The following is a 25,230-nucleotide window of genomic DNA, read 5'->3' as shown; positions in this document are numbered from 1 at the left end:
GCAACGCATAGTCTTTCTCATGAATTATAAAAATGTTGCAGCTTTCAGCATAAGTTCATCAACCATATATGAAAAATTTTATTTGATTTTACTTGCACTCCATCCACATGAGGTGCATCAAGTATACTTGTAAAAATGATCTTTGAATTAAAACTATCCTCATCCGTCGACTATTTAAATATATAAATAATTTCCTAAGAACTTATTTGATTCGTGGGAAGAGAAGGAGAGAAAGTATGGCCAAAAAAAAAATAGAAAAATATTTTATATTTTAGAGTTTTCAAAATAGAGAGATGAAAAAGTAGCTTTTTTTAAAGAAAAATAAGGTTTCTCAATTTTACGAAAAGCAAAACTTACGTGGGACATAAGAAAGTCATATTTTTATGGTGGAAAATTGGCATAATTATATTTTTTTAAAAATACTTTTAAGCTTTTATGGAGTATAGGATAAGATCTTTTTCTTTATTAAAGGTATAACAGATATTTTTCGTAACTTTTTCAGAAAACTAGATGCCCAACTAAACATAAGTCATTCTGTAATGCCTTATTTTTCTATGGACAACTAAATATGCAAAAACTAATTTTTTAGACTGCATATACTCAAGCATCATCAGCTTTCTCCCCAAAAAAAAAAAAAAAAAAAAATCTAATGAGAAAATATTTTTTTCTCTTGTTAGAAAACCGTAGGGCACTTGTTATCAAGCTACGGCCAGCCCCCGGTGATTATCTCCCAGTCCCACACGAAAAGGTCTACCTCCACCCCCGGTAGAATGACATGTGACACTATCCAACCTAATATATCCTTCCACTCCATCGTGACCGACCCCCGGGTCTCCCTCAAGATCTAAAGAGATCATTATTGCCCCATTAGTAAGTATGTCTGGAGCGTTTGACAATTGAGTGCGCCCTTCTTCCTTGAACGTCAAGGAAGAAACTCCCATTGGAAAGAGCTCGTCCAATGCGGAGCTCTGCTCCTCCCTCCGCATAAAAAGGGCCCAAAAAAACTCCACCCCAAATAAAGAAACCCAATAAATGGAGTCGCAAGTAAGCTAATCCACCTCTCCTCTCAACACGCCGCTCCACCCCCCATCATATTTCTAATGTTGGACCATTCAGCTCAAGCTGGCATACCTCTAAACCCTCTCTCTTAGATCTCGCCACCACATGAGTACTCCCCCCTCAATCCACCACCCTTCTTCAACCCCTCCATGGCTTCGAGCAGACCTCTTCTCACTTCTCTCCTCCTCTGTCTCGTCCTCTTGCTCTTGTTCCACGGGTGGAACCATCTAAAGCCTCGGACCGCCGCCCCCTCGGCGGCCCCTCGCAAGGTGCTGGGAGCCAAGCTCGATTTCTCCGCATTCCACTACACGAGACGTTCTCAAGACCACCACCATCGACATGTGCATGCACCGCGTTCCACCGTCGTAGAGGTTAAACCGAGTCCCGATGAAGGTGACGAGATCGATCCACGGTATGGCGTCGAGAAGCGTAGAGTCCCGACGGGCCCGAATCCATTGCACCACTAAATAATGTTCTCGTAGCCATCATCTTTGCATGGAAGGTGGAGGCGAGGGAGATAGAGATGGCTGCAGGGAGACAGCTCATAAAGTATTTGCTAAATCAGATTCTTTATAGTTGGAAGGAAGCTCGATTCATCTCAATAATCTGTTGCGGTGTGTACGTATCTTGGCTGAGTATTTGTCGTATGAACCATATATGTACTATCAAAGTAATGTAGAATTCACCTCTGTTCTTGCCAAAGTCTGTACGTCTCAAAGAAAACATAGAAGCAAGAAGTTAAAAAAAAAAAGAAAAAAAGAAAGAGACTTTCTTAGAAAAGAGACCAAAAAAAAGTTTAATCAAGCATATATATGGTTTGTGATTATATGGTATTGGCTTGCTTGCTTGCTGAGGGAAATGTGTCAGCTGTCATTTATATTTTACGTTACATTATTTGCAGCCTAACAAATGAGTAACGGGGACGGCACGGTGCGGCACAAATCACCACCACTCCATTTGGAATTTAACATGATAATAATGGCTGTGAGGAATACATGGCCCCATTAAACTAGTTGTTGACTTCGCGTAGTAGGGTCCACAAGAAAGGACCCCAGATCAGCTATTCGGTGCAAACTAGCGCAACGTGATATCGCGTTGTGGTCAAACACCTCGGCGAATTCTTAATTGTCCAAAACATCTTCTGATCATCAATCATCATTATCATTGTTACTAGCATTAGTGTTTGAAAACTTAGCAGGATGCTGAGGTGTGTTAATTTCTCGGGATTAGATGTTGTAACTAGCGGGTATGAGTGGGGGAGTTGACTATGCTAATTTATGGTGGGGATGGAGTAGTGATGATGGCGTTTCGGTGGTCGGCTTTGCACCGTTGACTTTCGGAGGTATGTTCCTGGGTGGCAAACCACTTCATGAGCCAGCTTGCTAGATTTTATAGGATACGAAGTCATGTGGTCGAGAAAAGGGAAGGGAATTAATTCACCTACCACCCGGCCGGTGCCGACTGGGATGTCTGGCCGACTAAGATAACAGCACTATTTGATGGTGGAGATCCTTATTTTTAATTTCCCCCCTCTCAAGTAATTACTCTGGCTATGTTCATTATTTGGCAGAATGTTATCTAAACGTAAGGTGATTCATCAGGCAATCTAAAAAATCATAAGCACTGGAATGGGGATCTACAGTTAGTTGACCTACATGGGCAAGTGACCTTCTCTGCGTGTGAATGAATAGTTGGAGATGCACCATCCAACTCGAACCAAGGCGTCGCGCCAAGTTTGTACAATATGAAAATTGACAACCTTTCATGAGAAGATGATCAATATTGAGCACATAAGGTGCAAGAAACGCATGCACTTGGCATTATAATTAGTATGACATTGAGATATCCCACTATTGCTTCATAACATGCCTCTGGCTTACTTATTCTCAATGCTATATTGTCGTTCATTAGGTGAAGCCGGTCAAAATAGACGGAAAGGGAGTTGCTCGATTCAGAATTCAGACCTACTTGTGACAATAGGTACATGTCATGCACACCAACCGGATATGATTAATTAATTAGATCCAATTGCCTTGGTGAACTGCGTCGAACATGCGTTTATAAAAATCCATTAACCTGTATACTAGCTATGTTTTATGCAAATTGTTTTAAGACTTGAATATAATGTAGCCACTTCTTTATTGGAGTTCAATGCACGAACTGCCAGCTTCAAGCTCGAACGAGTCCCTGCGCCCCAAGTGCCTGGAGTGGGTGAAATAACGAATAGGGTACGTAGGTGCGAACAGGGGCGGCCCAATACATTTGGGGGCCTAAGGCAAATCCAATGAATGAGGCCTTTTTTTTTAATAATAAATTTTTTTAATAAATATAAAATATTTAAAAAAATGATATAGAAATAGATAGCTATCAAGTATACTATTTCAACAAAGATATATAAATTTAATAAAAATAGGTAAAAAACTGTTTAAATTTAATATAATTTTTAAATGAAAGTAAATAAAAGTAATTGCTCGAAAAGAAGGACCATGAAACTGATTAATTAACTAAGATAATGCTTGACAATAGTGTTTACCATGTCAAGCAAAAGCCCAGTAGGAAATGGTTATCTCATGGCACTTCATTGTCGAGGTAATAAAAAAATTGAACCTCTCTATAAGAGAAAGTAGGGGCATTATGAGAAATTCACTCCATCCAATAAATAAAAGTCCCATCCCACCGTCTCCCCTTCAAGGGAGTACCCAAGCAGCAACTGCAACATCACAGCACAGCAGCCATTCAACTCCCTCTAGCTCCTTTTCTCTCTCTACCACCCAAGAGGGGAGAAGAAACCGAGAGGAGAAAATTAAAAGAATCTCCACCCTCCAAGAAGTCCATCTCCGAACCCCCTATCTTTCTTCCCGATGGCCCAGCTGGATCAGGAGTAATGTGAGGGAAGGAAAACCAAGACCAAAACCAAAAAAGAGAATGGATGAAAGATAAGAGTGGAAGACGAAGGGGGGAAGACGAGAATGGAAGGAATGAGTGTTTGTATAGCTGCAGCATCTTCCGGTGGGGGCCTTTCCTGGGCCGGGGGCCTTAGGCGACCGCCTCAGTCGCCTAAGGCTCGAGCCGGCACTGGGTGCGAATCATCCTCTATGTTACGCCTCCCCTATTGTTGGTCGACACCAATCCCATCTCGACGCATCATGCCTTAATCCACCTCAGCGTAAAAAAAAAAAAAGAAAAAAAAAAGGAGAAGAAAAACGCTCCGCTCTCTCTTCCGAGCGAATGGAACCCTTGCCAGTTGCCACCCCTCTCCTCCGAGCGAATGGACCTGATTTTGGTTCTGGGCCCCTCTGCTCCTTTATCTTGTTCACTAGCTTCGCCCTCTTTGAGCAAGTAGAGCCCCTGGCTTCGAAGGGATCATCGGGTAGTGTCTTCCACCACCTGCCCTCCTCCGCCCTCGCCATCGCCACCACCACATCGACGTACTCGTAGGTTCTAGTGATGACCATCCCGGAGGTATCCCACCTCACCTTGCAGATCCCGGCCGGCATTGTATCCCGCCACTCTCAGCGATGCCATCACCGCCCGTAGGAATGCCGATCCATTTTTTCTTGCCTCGATGAAAGCCTGCACCACTGCAAGAACATCGGAAACCAGCCAAACTCGGAATGGGTCCCTCTCCACCGGCGAGTCGAGTAAATCCCGTAGTCTCCACGGCAACTGCCATGCGATTGCTGGTGTCATCGTCGTCGGAAGTGTCACCTTTATCGGAGGCGTAGCTATTGGGAGCGGCGGTAGAGGTGGGGTTGGCTGTGCTCTGGAGGAGGAAGGTGTGTACGAGGTTGGAGAGGGAGGGAGTGGCCTCGTGCATGCTGTCGCGGCTGCTACCGACGTCCCTTTTTCTCATTTATGCTGAGGTGGCATTAAGGCGCGACATGTCGAAATGGGATTGGTCTGGTGCACTGCTTGATGTGGTGGACATGGTGTACGGTATAATTTTTTCAGGAAATTGGCAAAAGAGGATCTGGACCCAACGGATGGAGTCTACCAATTATTTGATCGGGTTTAGAAAGTGATCGTGCCACTTTGCAGGGACTGAATGTAATAATTCCTTGCGGCAGGGCTTGAACAAGTCTCGACAGGGCAGGCCGTGTTCGGAGATGGTATGGTTATTATTACAAATTACAACTTTCACAGTTTATATATTACAAAAATATCTGCTATCGTTATAAGTGATCACAAATCTGAACTAGAAACTGCACGAGATTAGTTCATTCAACATGAACATATTACAAACAGCACCCTGCCAAACTCAAATATCACGGAATTATTCCTTGTAGTTTAGGAATCAGCAGATTTTTTGATACAGCGCTGCCTGCCAACACCATTCATTTCCCTGCTCACAAAACAAATCTTCTATGGCAGCCATGGGGGTTACAGTGTTACACGTGGGTTCCAAGCGAGTCTCATCTGCCAACCCACTAATTACCATGCTCTGGTGCTGTGAGCAGGATTGGAACGACTATGTTTAGAGCTTTTTTGGATTTCTTGTAGGATTGAGTTGAAAATTTTATGAAAATTCAGTACCGCCAATTCACAATTTCTACATACATACATACATATATATATATATATACATATATGTATATATATATACATATATGTATATATTTGTACATATATGTACATATATATACATATATATATATATATATATATACATACATACATATATATTCTTACACCTCACTTATCCAGACCTCTGGGCCTCTGGGTGCGTGCACCACTGTTGGCCTACGGCATGCATGCAACCATGCAGATATCAAGGTAACTATCAAGTTTAGTCTACTCTTCTTCTTCCTTTGTTAAGGGAAATCAAGCTTTCTATCTAACAGGTTGCAAAAATTCCCAATGCAAAACACAGAGTTGGTGAATATAGAATACACAGGATAAAGGGACGAATTTACACCCATTGCATCATCAAAGGTCGGTGGTTCAAAAATAAAAAGCTTAAACTCGATCTGAAATGCTAATTATAATGTACAAAAAAAAAACATATGTTTGAAAACTCTCTTGCTTACAAGCTCATGTAAATTTGATGAGTCTGCCAACTTTGCTTTATGACAAAATGCACTGGAGAAGATTTTCATGGTACCTAAATGTATGGTTATGATTTACTACTCCTCAAACTTTGAGTATGAATATAAGTTTAGTATCTTTTTTGAACAAATATAAGTAAACTATTTTTGCAAAAGAGAAAAAAATTGTATGTTTCAATTTTTTGTTTTGGTCCATCCTCTGTGTCAATTTGGAATAAGTGTGATACATGAGAGATTGATAAGTTCATTTGAGATTGGGCCACTCATGGAGTACCACATCATTGCTTGCTGACTACCATATCAATGATAGGGAATGGAGCGCTAATCTTTAGTATTTTTTTTTCCATCATGGAACATGTATTTTTCTCAGTTATACGGGAAAGCCCTTGTCTTCTATTATGCTAGCATATGATGTAACATAGTTTTATTACGAAGATCATATTATTCTGAAGAATTGTACCAATTTGCAAAAATTGACCCCATGATGTCCAAAAAAAAAAGTAGAAAAACAAATATTACTATATAGTTTTACCAAAATAGTCATGTAACATAAATGCATCTCATATATAATTTTCAGATTTTGGGGTTGAAGCATGGATGGGTAAGCTAGAGCGATAGGGCCAAGGGCATTTTCATTTAATAGTAAAAAAATGCCCTATTCATAACCGCAAAAAAGTTATCAAAGTTGCAAATGTTGAATCTAATAATATTTTTCTACAAAATTTGTCATCATGTGATTAAAATAAGTTATAATATTTAATTTCAATTCTTTGTGCCAATCCTATGAACAATCACATAAGCAAATAAAATGACATAATGAAATAACTTAACATCCACTTTGATGGTGTAACAATCAATAATACATTCTTGGATGCTTGTTGTATATTATTTAAAAAATTGTAGATGACTTGACCCTGCAAATAAAGATTGTTCATTTTCTTTAATACAACAAAAATCTTCATATCATAGAACTAAGAAGAGAAAACTACTGCAAACGAATGTTCGCTTGGTTTATATCTCTCTCTCTCCGAGAACGTCCTGCTTAATTTGACGAATTATTTTAATCCGGTCATCTGTTTTTTTTTTTAATTTTGTGGGCTATTAAAACAACGACCACAGTAGGTAACTGAGCAAATGAGGCCCTTCTCCCTGAAGCCCACATACACTGGAGCCACCTTGGGTAACAACTCTCCCATGACATCGACAAAGCCACGGGTCCACACTAGGAAGCAGAATCCAGCCCCACAAGAAAATAACAAGCCCAAAAATCTATTCTAAGATAACATGTAGTCCATATAAATTATGGACTAAATCTGCTCTTATACGATTTATAACAAATTAGGATATCTGCAAGCAGATGATGGGTTGTGTTGCCTTCGGGATCAACCATATGTACCAAAATGTGAATAGGAAGCTGATTGGGACGCTTTTTATGTGGCCCAGTACTTTGAAGATTATTTATAGGACAAATACAAGACAATCCTCACATATTTTTTACTCTTGTGGATATATCTATATTAGAGTTGTGTAATCTATTCGTGTATTATATATATATATATATATATATATATATATATATGTATATATATATATATATATATATAAAAGAGTGGGTTTCCCATGCTAAAAAGGCCGAGGCAAGCACTGAAAGAAAACATTCTCCAGACTTTCAGTACTAGATGTTACTGCCATATCATGCGAAACCATGGTTATGCTTGGGCCATTTTTATACATTCATAGACTGTAAACACAGATCATGGAGAGTTGGTATTTTTATATTTGAGAACGTTTTAATGAAAGGCGAGCGTGAACACAACGTATCCGAAAACTCAACCACACCAAGTTGCCACTCACATATTTGGTGCTTATCTTACTATTATCTCAATGATCCTAAAAATGTGATCATAATAGCATACCTTGAAATTTCTGCAACCTTGCACGTCTAATATACCTTTGTATAGATCTCTGCCCACCTTGTGCTTCCACAGACGGGCAAAATTAGGAAAAAAATTTCTTCAGAGATTAATAACTAAATAAATTTCATACAAATTCCACATAATTATAGCTAATGATCTAATTACTTTTTTTTTTTCTTTTTCCTACTGTGATTCTCAGTGGAGTACTGGGATCGACCGACCATCCTGGTAGACCTGACCACGATCCGATTATAACCAGGAAATCGGACTGGAACTGCATCGGGAAGAATTAGACCGGAACTGGAACCGTGTGTCACAGTTTTTAGCCGAACCGGAATCTTGAGGAATACGGTTCTTTTAAGATTTCAGATTTGATGGAACTGAACCGGAACTGGAGCCTAATTTTTTCTTTTTTTTAATAATAAAATAAATTAGTTCTAAATTTATTTAATGTAACTTATTATTTTTTTATAATGTTATCTAGTTGTATTATTAAAATTTATTTTGATAGTAAATAATAAAATGAGGTACAAATTATCATTTTGTATTAATTATACAATCAATTTATATTTATAATTTTTTTAAAATTAATTATATAATTTATTTTTTTTTAAAATTTTATAATTTATATTGAAAAATCGAAATCGGAATCATTTAGAATCGAAATCGAAATCAGGATCGTCTATAAGTAGAATCGAAATCGGCTGTTCTGTAACTGGAACCGGAACCGAAACCGAAACCGAAACCAAATAGATTATCATCGGTTACGGAAAAGATTTCAGGTTTATGCGGACCTACCATAACTGTGGTTATGTTTATATCCTGGTCCGTCTCCCGCTGGGGCCCGCAGGTTTGATACCAATCCGAGCGCTCGATGGAGTGCCAGGGTCACGAATCCCAACGCCCGCGCCGCGCACGTCGGCGCGCGTACCCCTTTCCGTCGCTGTGCTTTCCCGCCACCCGGTACATCCCATCCATCATCGTCTATTCTATTATTTATCGCTAATACCCCCATAAACCTCAAACCCCTCTTCCTCCCCCAAACCGACTCCCTTGCTCTCTCCTTGCGGGAGAAGAAAAGAGAAAAAGGGGAAAAGAAAAATGGGAGAAGATTATTCACCGGAACCCAACAAGCTTCCCGAGCTCAAATTAGGTATTCTAAAATCTATTAAACTCCCTCTACTGGGTTTTCTTGTACCATTTGTTGGTTTTATTTGTTTATTTATTAATTAGTTTGTGGCAACTCGTCTTCCTCAGATGCCCGCCAAGCCCAGGGGTTTATTTCCTTCTTCAAAACCCTCCCCCGTGTAAGCCTCCTGCCCTCCATCTCTATCTAATTTCTTAAACCCTAACAAGAAAATTGAACAAGAAATATTTGAATTTGTTTTTGTAGGATCCGCGGGCTGTGCGCTTCTTCGATCGCCGAGTAAGTTGATCTTCTTTGTTTTTCATTTGTTACCCATAGATGGTTGTACATTTGGAGGCCGGTGGTTTCAAATCCCGGATCTTTAGCCGATAGTATTCTTTCTGAAGTCCAAACCATTGATAATGGATGTTGTTTTTCGTTATTATGAACTTGTTAATAAAAAGTTAAAAAAATGTTAATGATTCCCCCCAATATCCTGATGCTTCACAGCATGTCTTTCCAAGCAAATTATCATTTTGTTTCTCACATATTAGGAGAAAAAAGAAGTGGGAATGCAGAAAATGATATGCATGTGTCTCAAATTAACAGTTGTTGTTGGATAAATTTACCGGAAATGTGTGAATTATTAAATGGATACATCATAATTATATCGAGTACTAGTTCATCCACACCCTTTTTTTTAACTACATAATTGATTTCTTCTGGCTGAAAATGCTCATATATGTAGTTTTGGCTAGAGAGGTGATTATTTTTAGTTATTTATTATTTTGACGTGAAAATGTTACTAATAGATGTCACTTGTTCTGAAATCTGATTTTGTGCACCTCACCTTCATCAATAACCTGTATGGTGTCAGTGCAAAGAGGAATGCTTGAAAAGGATTGAAGATAGAGTGGTTGCATTATTTGATTGGTCGCAGTATGGCTACTGCCTCAACCTTGAGTCTTATGAAATGCATAATACATATTAAGCATAAAATGAGTATTTTCATGAAGGAACTCATGGAAAGATAACGAAAGGTCAGAGCTAAGAGGCGCGGGATGATTAATGCAAGGGGTTGTTGTGCAAGTAGTAGATAGCTAGTGTGTAAGAGAATTTTTGTTCTTGTACTTGCTGTATTTTTGTATTTTATTCTTTAGAATTTGTCCTGAATGCTGTTTTATTGTTACCTTAATGTATCTATCCTGTTTCTTGTCTTCCTCTTCTTCTTCTTCTTTTTCCTTCGGAGTTGGGTGGTGGTGGTTGTTGGTGGTGTAATTTGGTTAATTTCGTTCATTATCACGTTTTTAATGGTGTGGCATTCTACGCTGAGGATTAAAGTACCGAGTATTGGTACCCATATCAATGCCTTCTTACTAGTACGGTATTGTATCTACACATGGTGTGCCTCTTGATGCTGGAACAGTAGAATAGAGGTGAAAAATCATGTTTTGGCCTCATACTATTTTGGGAGATGTACCAGTATTCGTACGTTCTAGGTACAATTAGGCATGACTGGCATGACTTGTATGCACCGGTACTTAAATCCTTGTTCTTTATTGTACTATACAGTACTCAAGGTAGGTGCTCTTTCCATTTTACTGCATTGGCCATTACCTTTTGATAGTTGGTTCAATAATTTTCTAGAGTACTTTTTCAAATTACATAGCTTTTTCTGGAACTTGCATTACGGAACTTTTAAAATTATCTTATGTCTATCTATTAATTTCTGCTGTTCTGTTTAACCAGGATTATTATACTGTTCATGGTGATAATGCTGCTTTCATTGCAAGGACATATTACCACACTACTACTGCTTTGAGACAACTGGGTAGTGGTCCTGATGGTATTTCCAGTGTTAGTGTAAGTAAAACCATGTTTGAAACTATTGCTCGTGACCTTTTACTGGAGAGAACAGATCATACCCTGGAGCTTTATGAGGGAAGTGGATCAAACTGGAGGCTGACAAAAACTGGAACACCTGGTAACATTGGTAGTTTTGAAGATGTTTTGTTTGCCAACAATGACATGCAGGATACTCCAGTTACCATTTCATTGTTTCCTATCTTCCGCGAAAACCAGTACACTGTGGGACTAAGTTTTGTCGATATAACCAAGCAAAAACTTGGTTTGGCAGAGTTCCTTGATGATAGCCAGTTCACAAATGTTGAAGCAGTTATGGTCGCTCTTGGTTGCAAGGAGTGTCTTCTACCCATGGAATGTGGGAAATCAGTGGAATTGAAAGCTCTTCATGGTGTACTGACTAAATGTAATGTCCTTTTAACTGAGAGAAAGAAATCTGAGTTCAAGTCAAGAGATCTGGTACAGGACCTTGGTAGGATCATCAGAGGTTCTATTGAACCTGTTCGGGATTTACTTTCTGACTTTGAATTTGCTTTGTGTGCTCTAGGGGCTTTAATATCATATGCCGAGTTACTTGCAGATGATGGCAATTATGGGCGTTATACCATTGAAAAGTACAATCTAGATAGTTACATGAGATTAGATTCTGCTGCCATGAGAGCATTGAATGTTCTAGAGAACAAAACAGATTTAAACAAAAATTTTAGTTTGTTTGGTCTAATGAATAGAACCTGCACTGCCGGCATGGGTAAACGGTTGCTAAACAGGTGGCTCAAACAACCTCTCTTAGATGTGGGTGAAATTAGTTGTAGACTGGATCTGGTTCAGGCATTTGTGGAGGATGCAGAACTTCGCCAAGGACTGAGGTTACATTTAAAAAGAATTTCAGATATTGAGAGATTGACACATAATGTGAAGAAGAAGACAGCTAACTTGCAGCCAGTCATAAAACTCTATCAGGTGACATCCATCTTGCCTTCTTCTTCTTATTCTTCTAAAGTTTGTTATTTGATTTGACTAGAATTTCACAGAAGTTTGCTCTCTAAGATCTGATTCTGTGAACCTGTACAACTTAAATGTACAATTGCAACTTCTACAAGAGCTTGTAGGTTCCTGAACAGGGAAAATTGTACTGGCCCTCTGAACCATTTACTCATATTTTGTATGGATGTACATTCAAGTATTCATATTTATTTGTATAATTGGCTGTTTCCTGTTTTTAGTTAATCGATGTGTTTATTTATATTGTATTTTATGTTATTGTGCAGTCAAGCATTAGACTTCCACACATCAAAGATGTTCTTGAGCGTTATGAAGGGAAATTTTCACCACTGATAAGAAAGAAATATCTGGAACCATTAGAATATTGGATGGATGAGCATCGACTAAATAAGTTTACCGCTCTAGTTGAAGTTGCTATTGACCTTGATCAACTTGAGAATGGTGAGTATATGATATCGCCGAAATATAATCCAAACTTAGCTGCACTGAAGGAACAACTAAATGCAGCAGAGCGGCAAATTCACAGTTTGCACAAACAAACAGCAAATGAACTTGATCTTTCTCTTGATAAGACATTGAAGTTGGAAAAAGGGACACAGTTTGGACATGTTTTTAGGATCACGAAGAAAGAGGAGCAAAAAGTGAGGAAAAAGCTAAGTACCCATTATATTGTTCTGGAAACTCGGAAGGATGGAGTAAAATTCACAAACTCCAAACTTAAAAAGTTAGGAGATCAATACCAAAAGGTACTCAGTGAATATACAAGTTGTCAGAAAGTGATTGTTGCTCAAGTAGTTGATGCTACAGCTTCATTTTCTGAGGTATACAAAATCAAAATGATAAAGGCTCTTTCCATTTTTTTGTAACAAGTATCAGTCTTAAGTTTTTTAAAACCTGATCTCCAGGTATTTGAAACACTTTCCGTGATTCTTTCTGAGCTTGATGTTTTACTAAGTTTTGCTGACTTGGCAACCAGTTGTCCAATTCCATACGTAAGACCAGACCTTACACCCTCGGTAAGATAAATCTTTTATTAATTTGTTGAATTGCTTTCCTTAATTAAGAGATGGTTTTGCTAATTCTAATTTATTTTTATAGGATAAAGGAGATATTGTACTAGAAGGGAGTCGGCATCCATGTGTGGAGGCTCAGGATGGTGTGAATTTTATACCTAATGATTGTACTCTTGTAAGTATATGGGCAGAGTATCTTTTCTGTGAACTCCAGGAGAATAGTTCTAAGGTTTGTTTCCTTTGGTTTATGTTACGAAACAGGAACGTGGAAAGAGTTGGTTCCAGATCATTACCGGACCTAACATGGGTGGTAAATCCACATTTATACGACAGGTCTGATTTCTCTTGATGATACTATTAATTTTTCTCATTCATACCATAAACAAGGTGGAGCATCTTTGTGTTTTTTATTTTACCCTAGAACATAAAACTAGTTGAGCTTCTAGACAAGCATTATCTCATAATTATTGCAACCATATATTATAAGTTACTTTTGAGGCTACATCTGTTTTAACAAATTCTTTTGAGGCTACATCTGTCTTAACTAATTTGCATCAACTAATATGCCATTTGGAAGCTGTGTGTGTAAGAAAGACCAGTCTATGATATTCAGGCTACTTGATGCGCAAGCATTTAGGTATTACCCGACATCAGAATTTTGTCCTTGTTTTATATCAATAGTACTTTTTTTTTTGTCTGGCATTAAAATATTTATTTGAGCCTATTTCTGTAGCGAACAGCTAATTGAACGGAATGGAATATCGGTTGAGAGATTCAATGATTCAGATAAAAGAAGCAATGCACTAGACTAACTTGAAGACCTTAGTGGAACCATTCTTTTAACACTAGTTGGGGAATAGTAGCTTATTCAGCTAAGGTGAAGCCAAGTAGACACATCGACTGTCTGATTGCAGAAAGTCCACCATTAAGGCTCTTATTGCAAACAAATTGTGATAAAGCTTGATAAATTAGTGCAAAGTTTTTTAGCTTCAAGATTTAGTCTAAAGGTAGTATATGTATTCTTTTGTTCATTATCACCTTCTGTTTAACAAAATTAGTCTTGAAAATCAAAACTTGATGAATTGAGGTTTCCAATATTGTTGTGTCATTTGTACAAAAAGTCACAGCTAGTTTGAGATCTTGGTCAAACCTATACTATTTATGATGCCCCAATCTATTGATGATGAAGCTGTTATTGTATAAAATTTTAATTAGAAGGAAATCTGTTTACAAGTTGTTTTCCCCTTTTTTTGGTGGGAGTGGAGGGGGGGGGGGGGGGTTGTGGAGGAGATCTGCGAATTTCCAACATCAATTTCTTTACTATATCAGAAATTGAAAAGTTGAGGGACAGTCTTACATATTTATGCTCCTTCATAACTGTTAAATAAAGGTTCCATCAAAATTGCTGCATACTGTTTTGCAGGACATACCTTATTTGTATCAAATGCCTTTTTATCTTACATATCAGTGTTGGCAGGTTGGCGTAAACATATTAATGGCGCAAGTTGGCTGCTTTGTTCCATGCGATAGAGCAAGTGTTAGCGTATGCGATTGCATTTTTGCTCGTGTTGGGGCTGGTGATTGCCAAGTTAGTATTCACTCTACTGTACTATTGTTTTTCTTTTTTTAGGAAATAGCCTCTCCATATGTGAGGGTGAGGCTGTGTACATTTGACCCTTCCCAGATCCTTTAGTGGTGGGAGCCTCATGCATTGGACTGCCCTTCTTTAGCAACATGTAGACTCCATTAACTATTTTGGAGATCCTACTGTTTCACAAGTTTGAAGATAAGTAGGTGCCATAAACGATCTCATTGTGGAAAAATTTTAGCTAACAAATCAGCAGCTTTATTACCTCTTACCTATTATAAATAACCATGCAATGACAGCAGATGTATATATTGTAGGCATTTAGTATCCCAAGTGGGCACCTTGCTTTTGTTATTGACCATACATGCACCTCTTCGTTGATTCTTTTTCCATCGTAGAAGAGTTAATGAATTTGACTCTTTCATATGGCGACACTTTCTGAAAGAAGTATCTATATATTCCGTTTTTCTTCTGCAGTAAATGTGTTTATGAGAAAAAGTCTATATCTCCTTGGAACAGATTCACATTTTCTTTAGAATCCAATTCTTAGGTTTTGTTCTTCAAACATTTAACTTCAAGTAAGTCTTTCACATAGGTTAATTGGTTCTTTCCTTCTTCCTAATCATAGATACTTGAATTATATTTATCACTGCTGCTATATTCAATTTTCCATGCATTAGTAAGTAATTTTTGTATACAAATATTACAAGTTTCTCAAGTTCACACTTTTTTTTTGACAGCTAGCTTTTTAACCTTGACAACTTTGTCTAAGAAACTGTTAGGCCTGACATGTACAATAAATTGAGCCAAATTAAATAAAAATTAAAAATTTGTGATTTTTCTCTATTTCTTTCATATTTTGTTAAATGTTTATATTTATAACATTAACTATAGATATGTTTTTGTAAATCATTCATAAGCATGACATCTATCAGCCTCTATGATGATTGATGAGAAATTTGATTGATTTGGTTTCAGTTTTAGAACTTTGAGGTAACATATTTACGGCACAATATTGTCAACATAAATTTTACTGTGTGAAAGAGCAGATGATTTCACAATCAGTTTCATTTTAAAACAACAAAGCAACCTTAGTTGCCAATAAAACTACTGTTAGAGCAGTATTGGTGATTTTTGGACAATGCCTTTGTTACTATATTCACTAATATAGACCAAATAATCTATAGTTGATACATGCCAGTATGGAGCCCCATGCATGTGCCAATGGGTGATCACCATCATGACCTAATCAATCCCTGTAATTTATGCCGATACTTTTATGACATGAGATAGCTTGCATCTAGCCTTGGTCAACCCATATGGTTTACCTTTCCCCCCTCTAAATTTCGAGATTATCATATATGTTAAAAAATAATAAAACTGGCTTGAACTTTCATCTGAAACTCTGAAATTAAAACTGAAAATTTCAATTTCATCTAGAACGTGACCAATACTGGGGTCTGTTTCAGAGTTTCTGCTGAAATTAATTCATAGGGCAAACTTTAATGTATACATAAGTTTTTTATTGTAATCATTTATATCTTCCATTTTTTTAATGTACTGGAAGGTGTTTTCTCTAGATGAAACTTGAATTTTGCAAGGGTTGAAAGCATTCATAAGCACTGTGATGTCAGATTCGAAAGTGATTTGGAGGAAAAGTAAGTTTTTTAACAGATTTGTCAATCCAAGATCTCAAATTCTTTTAATACTTTTGTTATCATAAGTTACATTGTGAATTACACGGTGCTGTCTAAACATGACTTTTTAAACATTTTGTTTAAAAAAAAAAAGCTTGTTTATTGTTCAATGTGAAACTACTGAAAACATACATCTAAAAGTTGTTGACAGTGCAATATGTTTATAAATGATTTCTAATTTGTTTTTCTTATTGACCTTGTCTTTTTTTATTGTTTTTTATAGTAATTTTCAATGAAACTGCTGAAATCATAACTCATTTGATTTGATCCAAGATGAAAACCAGAATGAATTTCCGAACCTTTAGATAAAAAGGATGCTAGGTTGTGCTTGTCGCCTGTATTCTTGTTGTTTCGCTAGCAATAATCATGTCCATCCATCGTTTGGAAGAAAAAACTCATGCATATCAGTGTTTGGGTATGCAGAGATATGTGCTTTTTGTAAGGCTAGTTGAAATTGATTGCCAAGAGGCCTCTAGAAATCATTGCTTGGGGTGCCTTTGTATATGAAACTTAAAAATTTGGTAATTTCGGGAAACTTCCAAAAGACTTTGATTGAGTCTGAACAGGTTCTGAAAATATTATTCCATGTCCCTGCTTATTAAGTGTAACCTGATATTTTAGCTTTGTCTTTCTTTTTTTTTTTTTCAACATCTTTTGTCTTCAAATTCACTCATGCAAAGTTCCATGCCCCCTCCGAGCTTCAAAATTCTTAGACCCTTCTATAGTATTTGTTATAAAAGCACGCCTAACTCTCCCATTCACCATCAGCTCAGACGGAGATTTGAAGCTGGCTTTTAGCTTTAGGTAGTGCATTTGTAGGTATTCATCTCATGTTTGAACTTATGACCTGTGTTTTCTTTTTTAATATTAAAAAAACATCACTTTCTACACTTTGTTTTAATTTTATATACCTGTGCTGTTTTTGCAGCTTCGTGGAGTTTCCACCTTTATGCAGGAAATGCTTGAAACTGCATCCATCTTGAAAGGTGCCTCTGAGAAGTCGCTGATAATTATTGATGAGTTGGGCCGTGGCACTTCTACTTATGATGGATTTGGTCTGTTTTATCATCTTTTTTCATTTTTATTACTTGGAATTAAAATCAGCTAGTGTTTATTGATATCATAAAGCTCTGAGAAAATGCATTCTATCACGTGTAAGGGAATATAATTTATGTCATTTTTACCTTTTGCTCTTTTTCTTCCTTTTTTTCTGTTCCTTCACATTTGTGGATATATTCATACAAATTTCTCATACTCAAAAAGAATTACTAAATAACTTAGTAGAATTGATATCACCACTATAAACTTGGCACTAAACGGATGAATGAGAGTTTAGTCCCATCTACTGGAGTTTGAAGAATTCCCATGAAGTTAGTTACTTGAATTAGCTGAACAGAAATTATTAACATCATTTCTTCCAACAAAATATATTTCCATAAATGCTAGAGTTATGTATTACATATGATCGACAATATTTCTTAATAAACCATAGGGTCGTGTTTTGTACGGGAGATGCAGAATCCAATTGTACTTTTATTATATATCGCTTCTTTCTCGTGTGGCTTCATTGCATTGTATCAGCTTTCCAAGACATGCTTCTTAAGATACATACTATTGACAATATCCTTGTAGTCTCTTTTTAAAGAAAAAAATTAAATATCAAATCTTTGAATTTTGAGATTTAAATACCATTCTTATCATTGCAAACTTTTGCTTAGTTGGTGTCAAAACTTGAATTGGTCAACAATATTTGCTGGAGGAGTTGAAATCTAGAAATATTCGCAGCATTTTGGCTCATATGGATTTGACCGTTGTAAACATGCCGGGTCATTAGAAGATGGCTAATTTAAATGTTTTGATTCATCTTTCATTTGTGAAGAATAACAAAAAATGTTAGTACTGTAGCTTCTTCTCTAACAAACTTTCATTTGCTTAGTTCAGTTTTTTTTTTTTCTCTAAATTTGACTTTTCCGCTTCTTTAAGAGCCACCAACATCTCGATTCAATTTCCCAGCTAAATATAAACATGCCTAATTGATTCTTGCCCTCCTAAATCTTGGCAAATAATTTCCAGGGTGCCCCCTCTTTTTAACATTGCTTATCCTTTTTCTTGTGGATTTTACATGGATTTTGATGACTCAAAGGGAATATCTGTTGTGTGCATAAAAATAATTACAGTTCATGACTCTTATGCCCGTAGACTGTTCTATGTTATAACATCAAACCATAGCTAGTTTGCGGATGCAACATTTTGATCCTAAACATGATCAAACACATAAAATCACTTACAACCATTTTGCAGAGGTAACTTACAGAAATGTGATAGTTTCTCATTCAGCATGACAACAACAATGAGACATATCCGAGATTTTCTTTTTGATCATAACTTTCCCTAATAGGGGATGCATGCGCTGACGATTCCATGTTGAAAGGCCAGTTCTTACTCATGACTTAGAATCACCTGGAAAGCTCCATATAATAAGCACTCATTACATTTTTTTTTTTTTTGCCCAAAGTGACTATATCAGGAACAGAAGTACTAGTTCCATCAGGATAAGGATACACAAATAAATGTGGAGTGCTGAGTCATGTGTCTCAAGCCATTTTGAAGGTAGTCTAAACTCTCAGTTTCTGAACCAATCAAACCGAAACTCATATTCACATGTTAGGGTAAGCTACCGCCATTCATGGACTGAAAAAATTTCCATCTAATGAGCCTAAATCTCCCACTATTGGAGCTGTGAAAAGTCGATGCCCAAGCATACCCATTAATTAGTCAGCATGATCTCAATTGTGAGTAGAATCCAATCCTCCACGTGTTATAACGACCCACGACCTTACCAAAAAGACTACATTGAAGGTCTTTTTGGCTTCCCTAGCCCTCATGTACTCCCTCCTTTTAAGGCCTGCCATCCTCGTTAATCTTAGGGTCCAATCACAAAGATCCAATTATATCAAATCCAATCATAAATACCACGACCAGCCCATGGTTAGCCATAAAAGGGCCCATATTGCAATGTCTTCTAGTCTATACATGAGCCATGGGTCATACCATTTGTAAGGACCCAGGACCTCGTTCAAAAAAAAACTAACCAGAAGGTATTTTTAGGTTCCGTGATCCCATTTAAGTACCCTAGTTGCCCCTATCTCACAATTGATGTGGGACTAAACACACATCCACACGGGTCCTCACATATGCATTTGTCTAATCACAAACTGCTAGATTCTTCCATGAATGTGCAACCTATGGATGTTTTAAGTTATATCTAGGGCCTGATGTGTAATGCATATGACCGTTAACTTATATTCCGAAATGGTAAATGTATGTGTGTAAAAACTTTCAACGAAAAATTAGTGTCCAAAATGATGCTTTAGGACGTGCAACTTTAATGCACTATATAAGTCAGCATATTTTAGATCGGTCATCTATTATTGTATGATTTGCATATGTGATATTTGCTGAATAAAAAGGTGTGTTGATGCGGTCAGTTGTTTTGTTAAATGTTGCTTATTGCACTCCATGCACATTTAGATCTTCATCATTTTTGGTGATTGTGATTATTATGGCTTGATTATTAATTGTGATTGTCATGGAAGTACTCCCTTAGGTATGTTTGCTGTGTCTTTTGTATTTTAACTGAAGATTTACTCATACTTTAAATGTCCATTCTCAAATTTCTCGAATTGAAATGTTTGACCATTGAATTTATTTTCTGGCTTTAATCTTGTTCAATTCATTATCCAGGTTTGGCTTGGGCTATTTGCGAGCACCTTGTGCAGGTGACCAGAGCACCAACTTTATTTGCAACTCACTTTCATGAGCTGACTGCATTAGCTCATGTTGATGGTCATGAGCCCCATAGTTCGCCCAATCTTGGAGTGGCAAATTATCATGTTGGAGCACATATAGATCCACCAAGTCGTAAATTAACAATGCTTTATAAGGTGAACATATAGCTCGCAATAATTTGATATAAATCAATGCATGTTTTCCTTTGATAAATGTTCTGTTCTTTTTGTATATTTTGACCATCTTCTTTCTGGATTTTGGGGGTGGGTGGGTGTGTAAACTATCTGGTTCAGTGTTCATTAGCTGTTCTGTGCTTTGAGTTTGCCTTGGTCATGATTTATATTGCATGCCATTCAACAATTTGGAGAAACTAATGATGGGTTGAAGCTTCTTAGATTTACTTGGTAGATTGAGCATATCAATATTTATTTTCATAGCCTTTTTCCTTCAAATTATTTAATGTCAGACATTTTCAAACACCTTATAATTTACAAGAAAAACCATGAAACAAGAAAAGTTATACCGGTGTGAATTCATATGATTTACAATGTTTTTTTCCGAGATTTTGGAAATTATGCTCCCTTAGCAGTAAAATAATGGATGTTAGCCAGATATATTTTGAAAACTTCCATCGAGATGACATTTCAGACTCTCATGATCTAATTTCCTGTTTTTCATAAATGTTGAATATCACTGGAGACTCTTATCAGTAATACAAAATGCGGATGTTAAGCTTTGATTCAACAGTCACATGGGCTGATATCCAAGTTTTAATCTCATATCTCAATTGCGAACAATTTCCTTCTGTAATAACCATCTAGCATTTTTGGAAGTATCATGAATGATGTATCACATCAATAGGTCATATAGTGCTTGTTTTCTGCTGTGCCAGCACTTTGGCACGCATGGACATGAAAAGATAATAAGATGTTATTCAGTGGACAAGGACCATCATGCCTATGCTCACTTAATCAGATTAGTACTTCAAAAAGAAACTAACATAGACAACATGTCATTTTGTGGATATTTCTCAGTCATCCTTCTTTAAAACAGGTCTTTAAATACATGTTCCACATGAATGTTGTTTTTTGGTGCCAATGTTGATGGTAACCTTAGAATTCATATTATTAAATATCAAAGCGCTGCATTGCACCTCCAAATATTGTTCTAAATATAAGATGGCTGAGCAGCATCCTATAATTCCTTGTATTTGCTTTACTGTGTTGGAATCTTGATATTAAACCATCATTTAAATCAAAGTGTTCATATACTTCAACAAAAGAAAGGAAAAATAGTTTTTTATGTAAACTACATCTTTTACTTCTACCTTTACCTGATCATGTTGCTATAAAATCATGAGAGCAGGCTTGAGTTTTTGAATATCAGACAATGTTTAGGACATCATGTAATTTGTATGGAATTCTGTTGTTCAAAATAGTTACTCGAGCTTGCTTGAACGGATGCCCTTCCGAATGCTAAAGCTAGGTTCAGATTTTTTACCACTCTGAATAAAGAATTAAAGATGCCATATATATAAAGGTCTCATGGATGATCAAATTTATGGAAGTTCATTAAAGGAGAGACTAGGACTAGTCAACACTCTGTTCCCACCAGTTATAATTATATTGCTTACTGCACATTGATAGAATGTATCTCAAGGATTTGGAAGTTACAAAAAAAGTCTTATATCGGAATCCTATACAATTTCATATCATGCAAGTATACTAAAAAGGGTATCCCAATGCACAAGGCTCCCGACATTAGGGGATCTAGGAAGGGTCAGATGTACACTGCCTTACACTGCCTTACCTCCATATGCAGAGGCTGTTTCTTTACTTTGTACCCATGACAAGGAGGTTACTGTGGAGCAACATACAAGATATATTGAAAATTGAAAATGAACGTAGAGAAGTTCTTTTGCTGCTCATTTTGGCCAAGTTTTTTTTTTTTTTTATAAGGGTTCCAGCCTTGGTCTATCCATTTTTTGGATTCCTTTGTTTCTTTCGCATCACTAACTATGCCAAAACCATTCAAACATATTACATAATATTGGAATTGCATGGTTGTAACTATGAACACTACTGATGTGGTCATTGCATTGACTATAGAACAAACTCTCATTTAAGGTCTGTGAACCTTGGCTTTTCATATTTGCTACTGTTTTCTTTTAGAATCAGTAATTTTATTAGAAAGAAAGATCAGCATAGTACTAGTGTTAGTGGCACTCTGTATAACTTTCAAATGGTTGGTGTAGTTAATTTTTTTTTTTTCCTGTTGCATCACTAGCTTATCATGGTCTTGACATGTCAGCAAGTTACACTTTCTTGTGGTTGTTATTTTGCATGCATTAATAGTTTCACATTGTCTATAATGCATTTTTTCTATCCTTTGTTCATCACATTTGTTTATTTTCCAGGTTGAACCCGGTGCCTGTGATCAAAGTTTTGGTATTCACGTGGCAGAGTTTGCAAACTTTCCTGAAGCTGTTGTTACTCTTGCTAGAAGTAAAGCTGAGGAGTTGGAAAATTTTTCTGAGACATTTGGCTTTAACAATGATCTGAAAGAAGAGGTATATGACAAAAAAACTCACCTTTACTTCAGCATATTTGATTTTAATTTGCTACATGATGAAGTTGTAGTGATTTATATGATTGTTGCTCATAGTGAATTTTCAGTGTGTTTTTCTTTACATTTTGCATCTCAAAATCCTTTTTGCATCTCAAAATCCTTAGGAGAAACTGCTCTAGTGGCTCCACTTTATGTCCCGCCCTCAAAAATTGATTACATTCTTGTAGCAACCATGTTGAATGATTACCATGCTGCCTTGATAGCTGGGGCCTTTCCCTCTTGATAATCTTGTCAAACATATGAGGATTGGCACCCTCTTCCTCTTCAAAACAGTTTTGTCAGAAGACCCGATTTGGTAGTGAAGGACAAAGCGTTATATATGCATATATATATATATATATATATATGCATATATATATATATATATATGCATATATATATATATATATATATGCATATATATATATATATATATATGCATATATATATATATATATATATATGCATATATATATAACACTTTGTCCTTCACTACCAAATGTTGAATGATTACCGTGCTGCCTTGATAGCTGGGATGAGGATTGGCACTCTCTTCCTCTTCAAAACATTTTTGTCAGAAGACCCAATTTGGTAGTGAAGGACAAAGTGTAATATATGCATATATATATATATATGTATATATATATGTATATATAGATATATGTATATATATATGTATATGTATATATATGTATATATATGTATATGTATATGTATGTATATGTATGTATATATGTATATATGTATATATATATATATATATGTATATATGTATATGTATATATGTATATATGTATATATGTATATGTATATGTATATATGTATATATGTATATATATATATGTATATATGTATATATGTATATATATATATGTATATATATATGTATATATATATATGTGTATATATATATATATATATATATCAAGAAAACTCTCCCCCAATGTATTCTTCTTTTCCTTCTCTCTCTCTCTCTCTCTCTCTCTCTCTCTCTCTCTCTCTCTCTTCGGGGAAGGATGAGGCATGGAATGCCTGGTCAAAATTCACAAAGGAAATGAATAGTCACAAGGATACAAGAGATAAGAGCAAGAGACCAAGGATCAGTTAACTATCCATTGTTCCTATTGGTCACAGCTAACAAGCTTAGCTTCAGACCAAGTTTTCTGAAATACCCTTGGCCTGCTTCCTGGATTTTGAGTTCCCCACCTTGCACCATTCTACCAGACCTTTTGATTCTCCCAGGGAAAGGTTTACTGCTGACAGAATGTCCAATTTCTTTCTTCTCTCCTACAACATGCTTCCATATCTCCCTGTTTTCTCCCTATCCAGCGCTATCCCTATTGTAATCACAAAACTCAGTGCTTATCAAGGAGGGAAAATGAAAGACATTCCCAAGGCAGCTGCAACTAGGATGGTGGTAGAGAGCATTGTTGAAGATATTGTTGTCCATGGTAGGGGGAAGGTCCATGGAGATTGATTGTTTCTTGGCAATCTGATCTTGCTTTTGTCTCGAGGTGCGAGTGCTTCAGCCTTTTGATGCTCCTGGGACAAGCACGTACATAATATGTAATTGTCATACCCAAATGGGAGCACCTTTCTTCAGTATCCAAGCAATGCTTTTCTTGGAGCCACCAGAGATCAATTATATATTTTTGTTTCTAATTCAGTGTTATCATATATGCTTTGAAATTCATGTTCTTGACAAAGGCAGTTTTTCAGAAATACATGGCATAACCGGGATTGATCATCTAATCCTTTGTTCAGTTATTTTAAGAAAAGAATCCAAATCCAAACATCTTCCAAGAGTCACCTTCAAACTGATTTTTATTACTGGCTTGCCTTACAGGTAGGATCCAAGCGCAAGCAAGCATGTAGTCCTGATGACATTGCTAAAGGTGCAGCTCGGGCTCATCAATTCTTGCAGGGGTTTTCTGCTTTGCCGCTAGACCAGATGGACTTGGAACAGGCCGTGGAACAAGTTAAAAAACTGAGGTCTGAGCTGGAGAAAGATGCAGCCAGCTATCCTTGGCTCCAGCAATTTTTCTGAAATCAATTGTGTATCCTGTCGACTAGTATCTTGGCTGTTCTCTCCCTCTGCCTTTTTGTTTCTCTAGAAATATTCTGGGGGAAAGATTGCTTAAATGATATATGTAAATTGTATAGTATCCAACAGGTTCAAGTTATTACTGGCCAGAGCCAATTTTGCTTAAATGATACTGTGACTCCTTGATAGGGATTCCAATCTGCAAACCTACCAGCTTGACTTAATTCTTTTCGGGACGCTGATATCCTGAGGTGAGAAAAAATCTGGATGATAAAACCTATATCTATTAGACTGGACTGGACCGAGAGGAGCCGGATACAACAGCCACTTTACGAAGTTAAGTCGAAGTATTTGCTAGTTTACTCGAGTTTGACCTTGAAGTCTTGATATAATAAAAAATAAATAAATAAATAAATAAATATTATTATTTATTTTCAGTAGAATCTATTCATGTTACCTTGAGACCAAATGAGGTAGTACT

The 25,230-nt window shown here is 36.7% G+C and overlaps 1 protein-coding gene across 1 annotated transcript; it reads left to right on the top strand.

Moving 5' to 3' along the window:
* Positions 1 to 8,911: 8,911 nt before the first annotated feature.
* On the top strand, positions 8,912 to 24,916 carry LOC103704345 (DNA mismatch repair protein MSH2). Its single transcript, XM_008787595.4, has 13 exons — positions 8,912 to 9,173; positions 9,278 to 9,327; positions 9,414 to 9,446; positions 10,896 to 11,969; positions 12,278 to 12,832; positions 12,917 to 13,027; positions 13,110 to 13,199; positions 13,286 to 13,357; positions 14,502 to 14,612; positions 17,238 to 17,364; positions 20,054 to 20,253; positions 22,515 to 22,667; positions 24,552 to 24,916. Exons 1-13 carry the CDS (start codon positions 9,122 to 9,124, stop codon positions 24,750 to 24,752), a joined length of 2,829 nt encoding a protein of 942 aa, XP_008785817.2. The 5' UTR covers positions 8,912 to 9,121; the 3' UTR covers positions 24,753 to 24,916.
* Positions 24,917 to 25,230: the final 314 nt, after the last annotated feature.

The sequence above is a fragment of the Phoenix dactylifera genome, chromosome 8 (genome assembly GCF_009389715.1).
Source record: "Phoenix dactylifera cultivar Barhee BC4 chromosome 8, palm_55x_up_171113_PBpolish2nd_filt_p, whole genome shotgun sequence".
Taxonomy (NCBI): Eukaryota; Viridiplantae; Streptophyta; class Magnoliopsida; order Arecales; family Arecaceae; genus Phoenix; species Phoenix dactylifera.
Note: the sequence above shows the minus strand (reverse complement) of the source record. Positions and strands in the feature narration are given on the sequence as shown.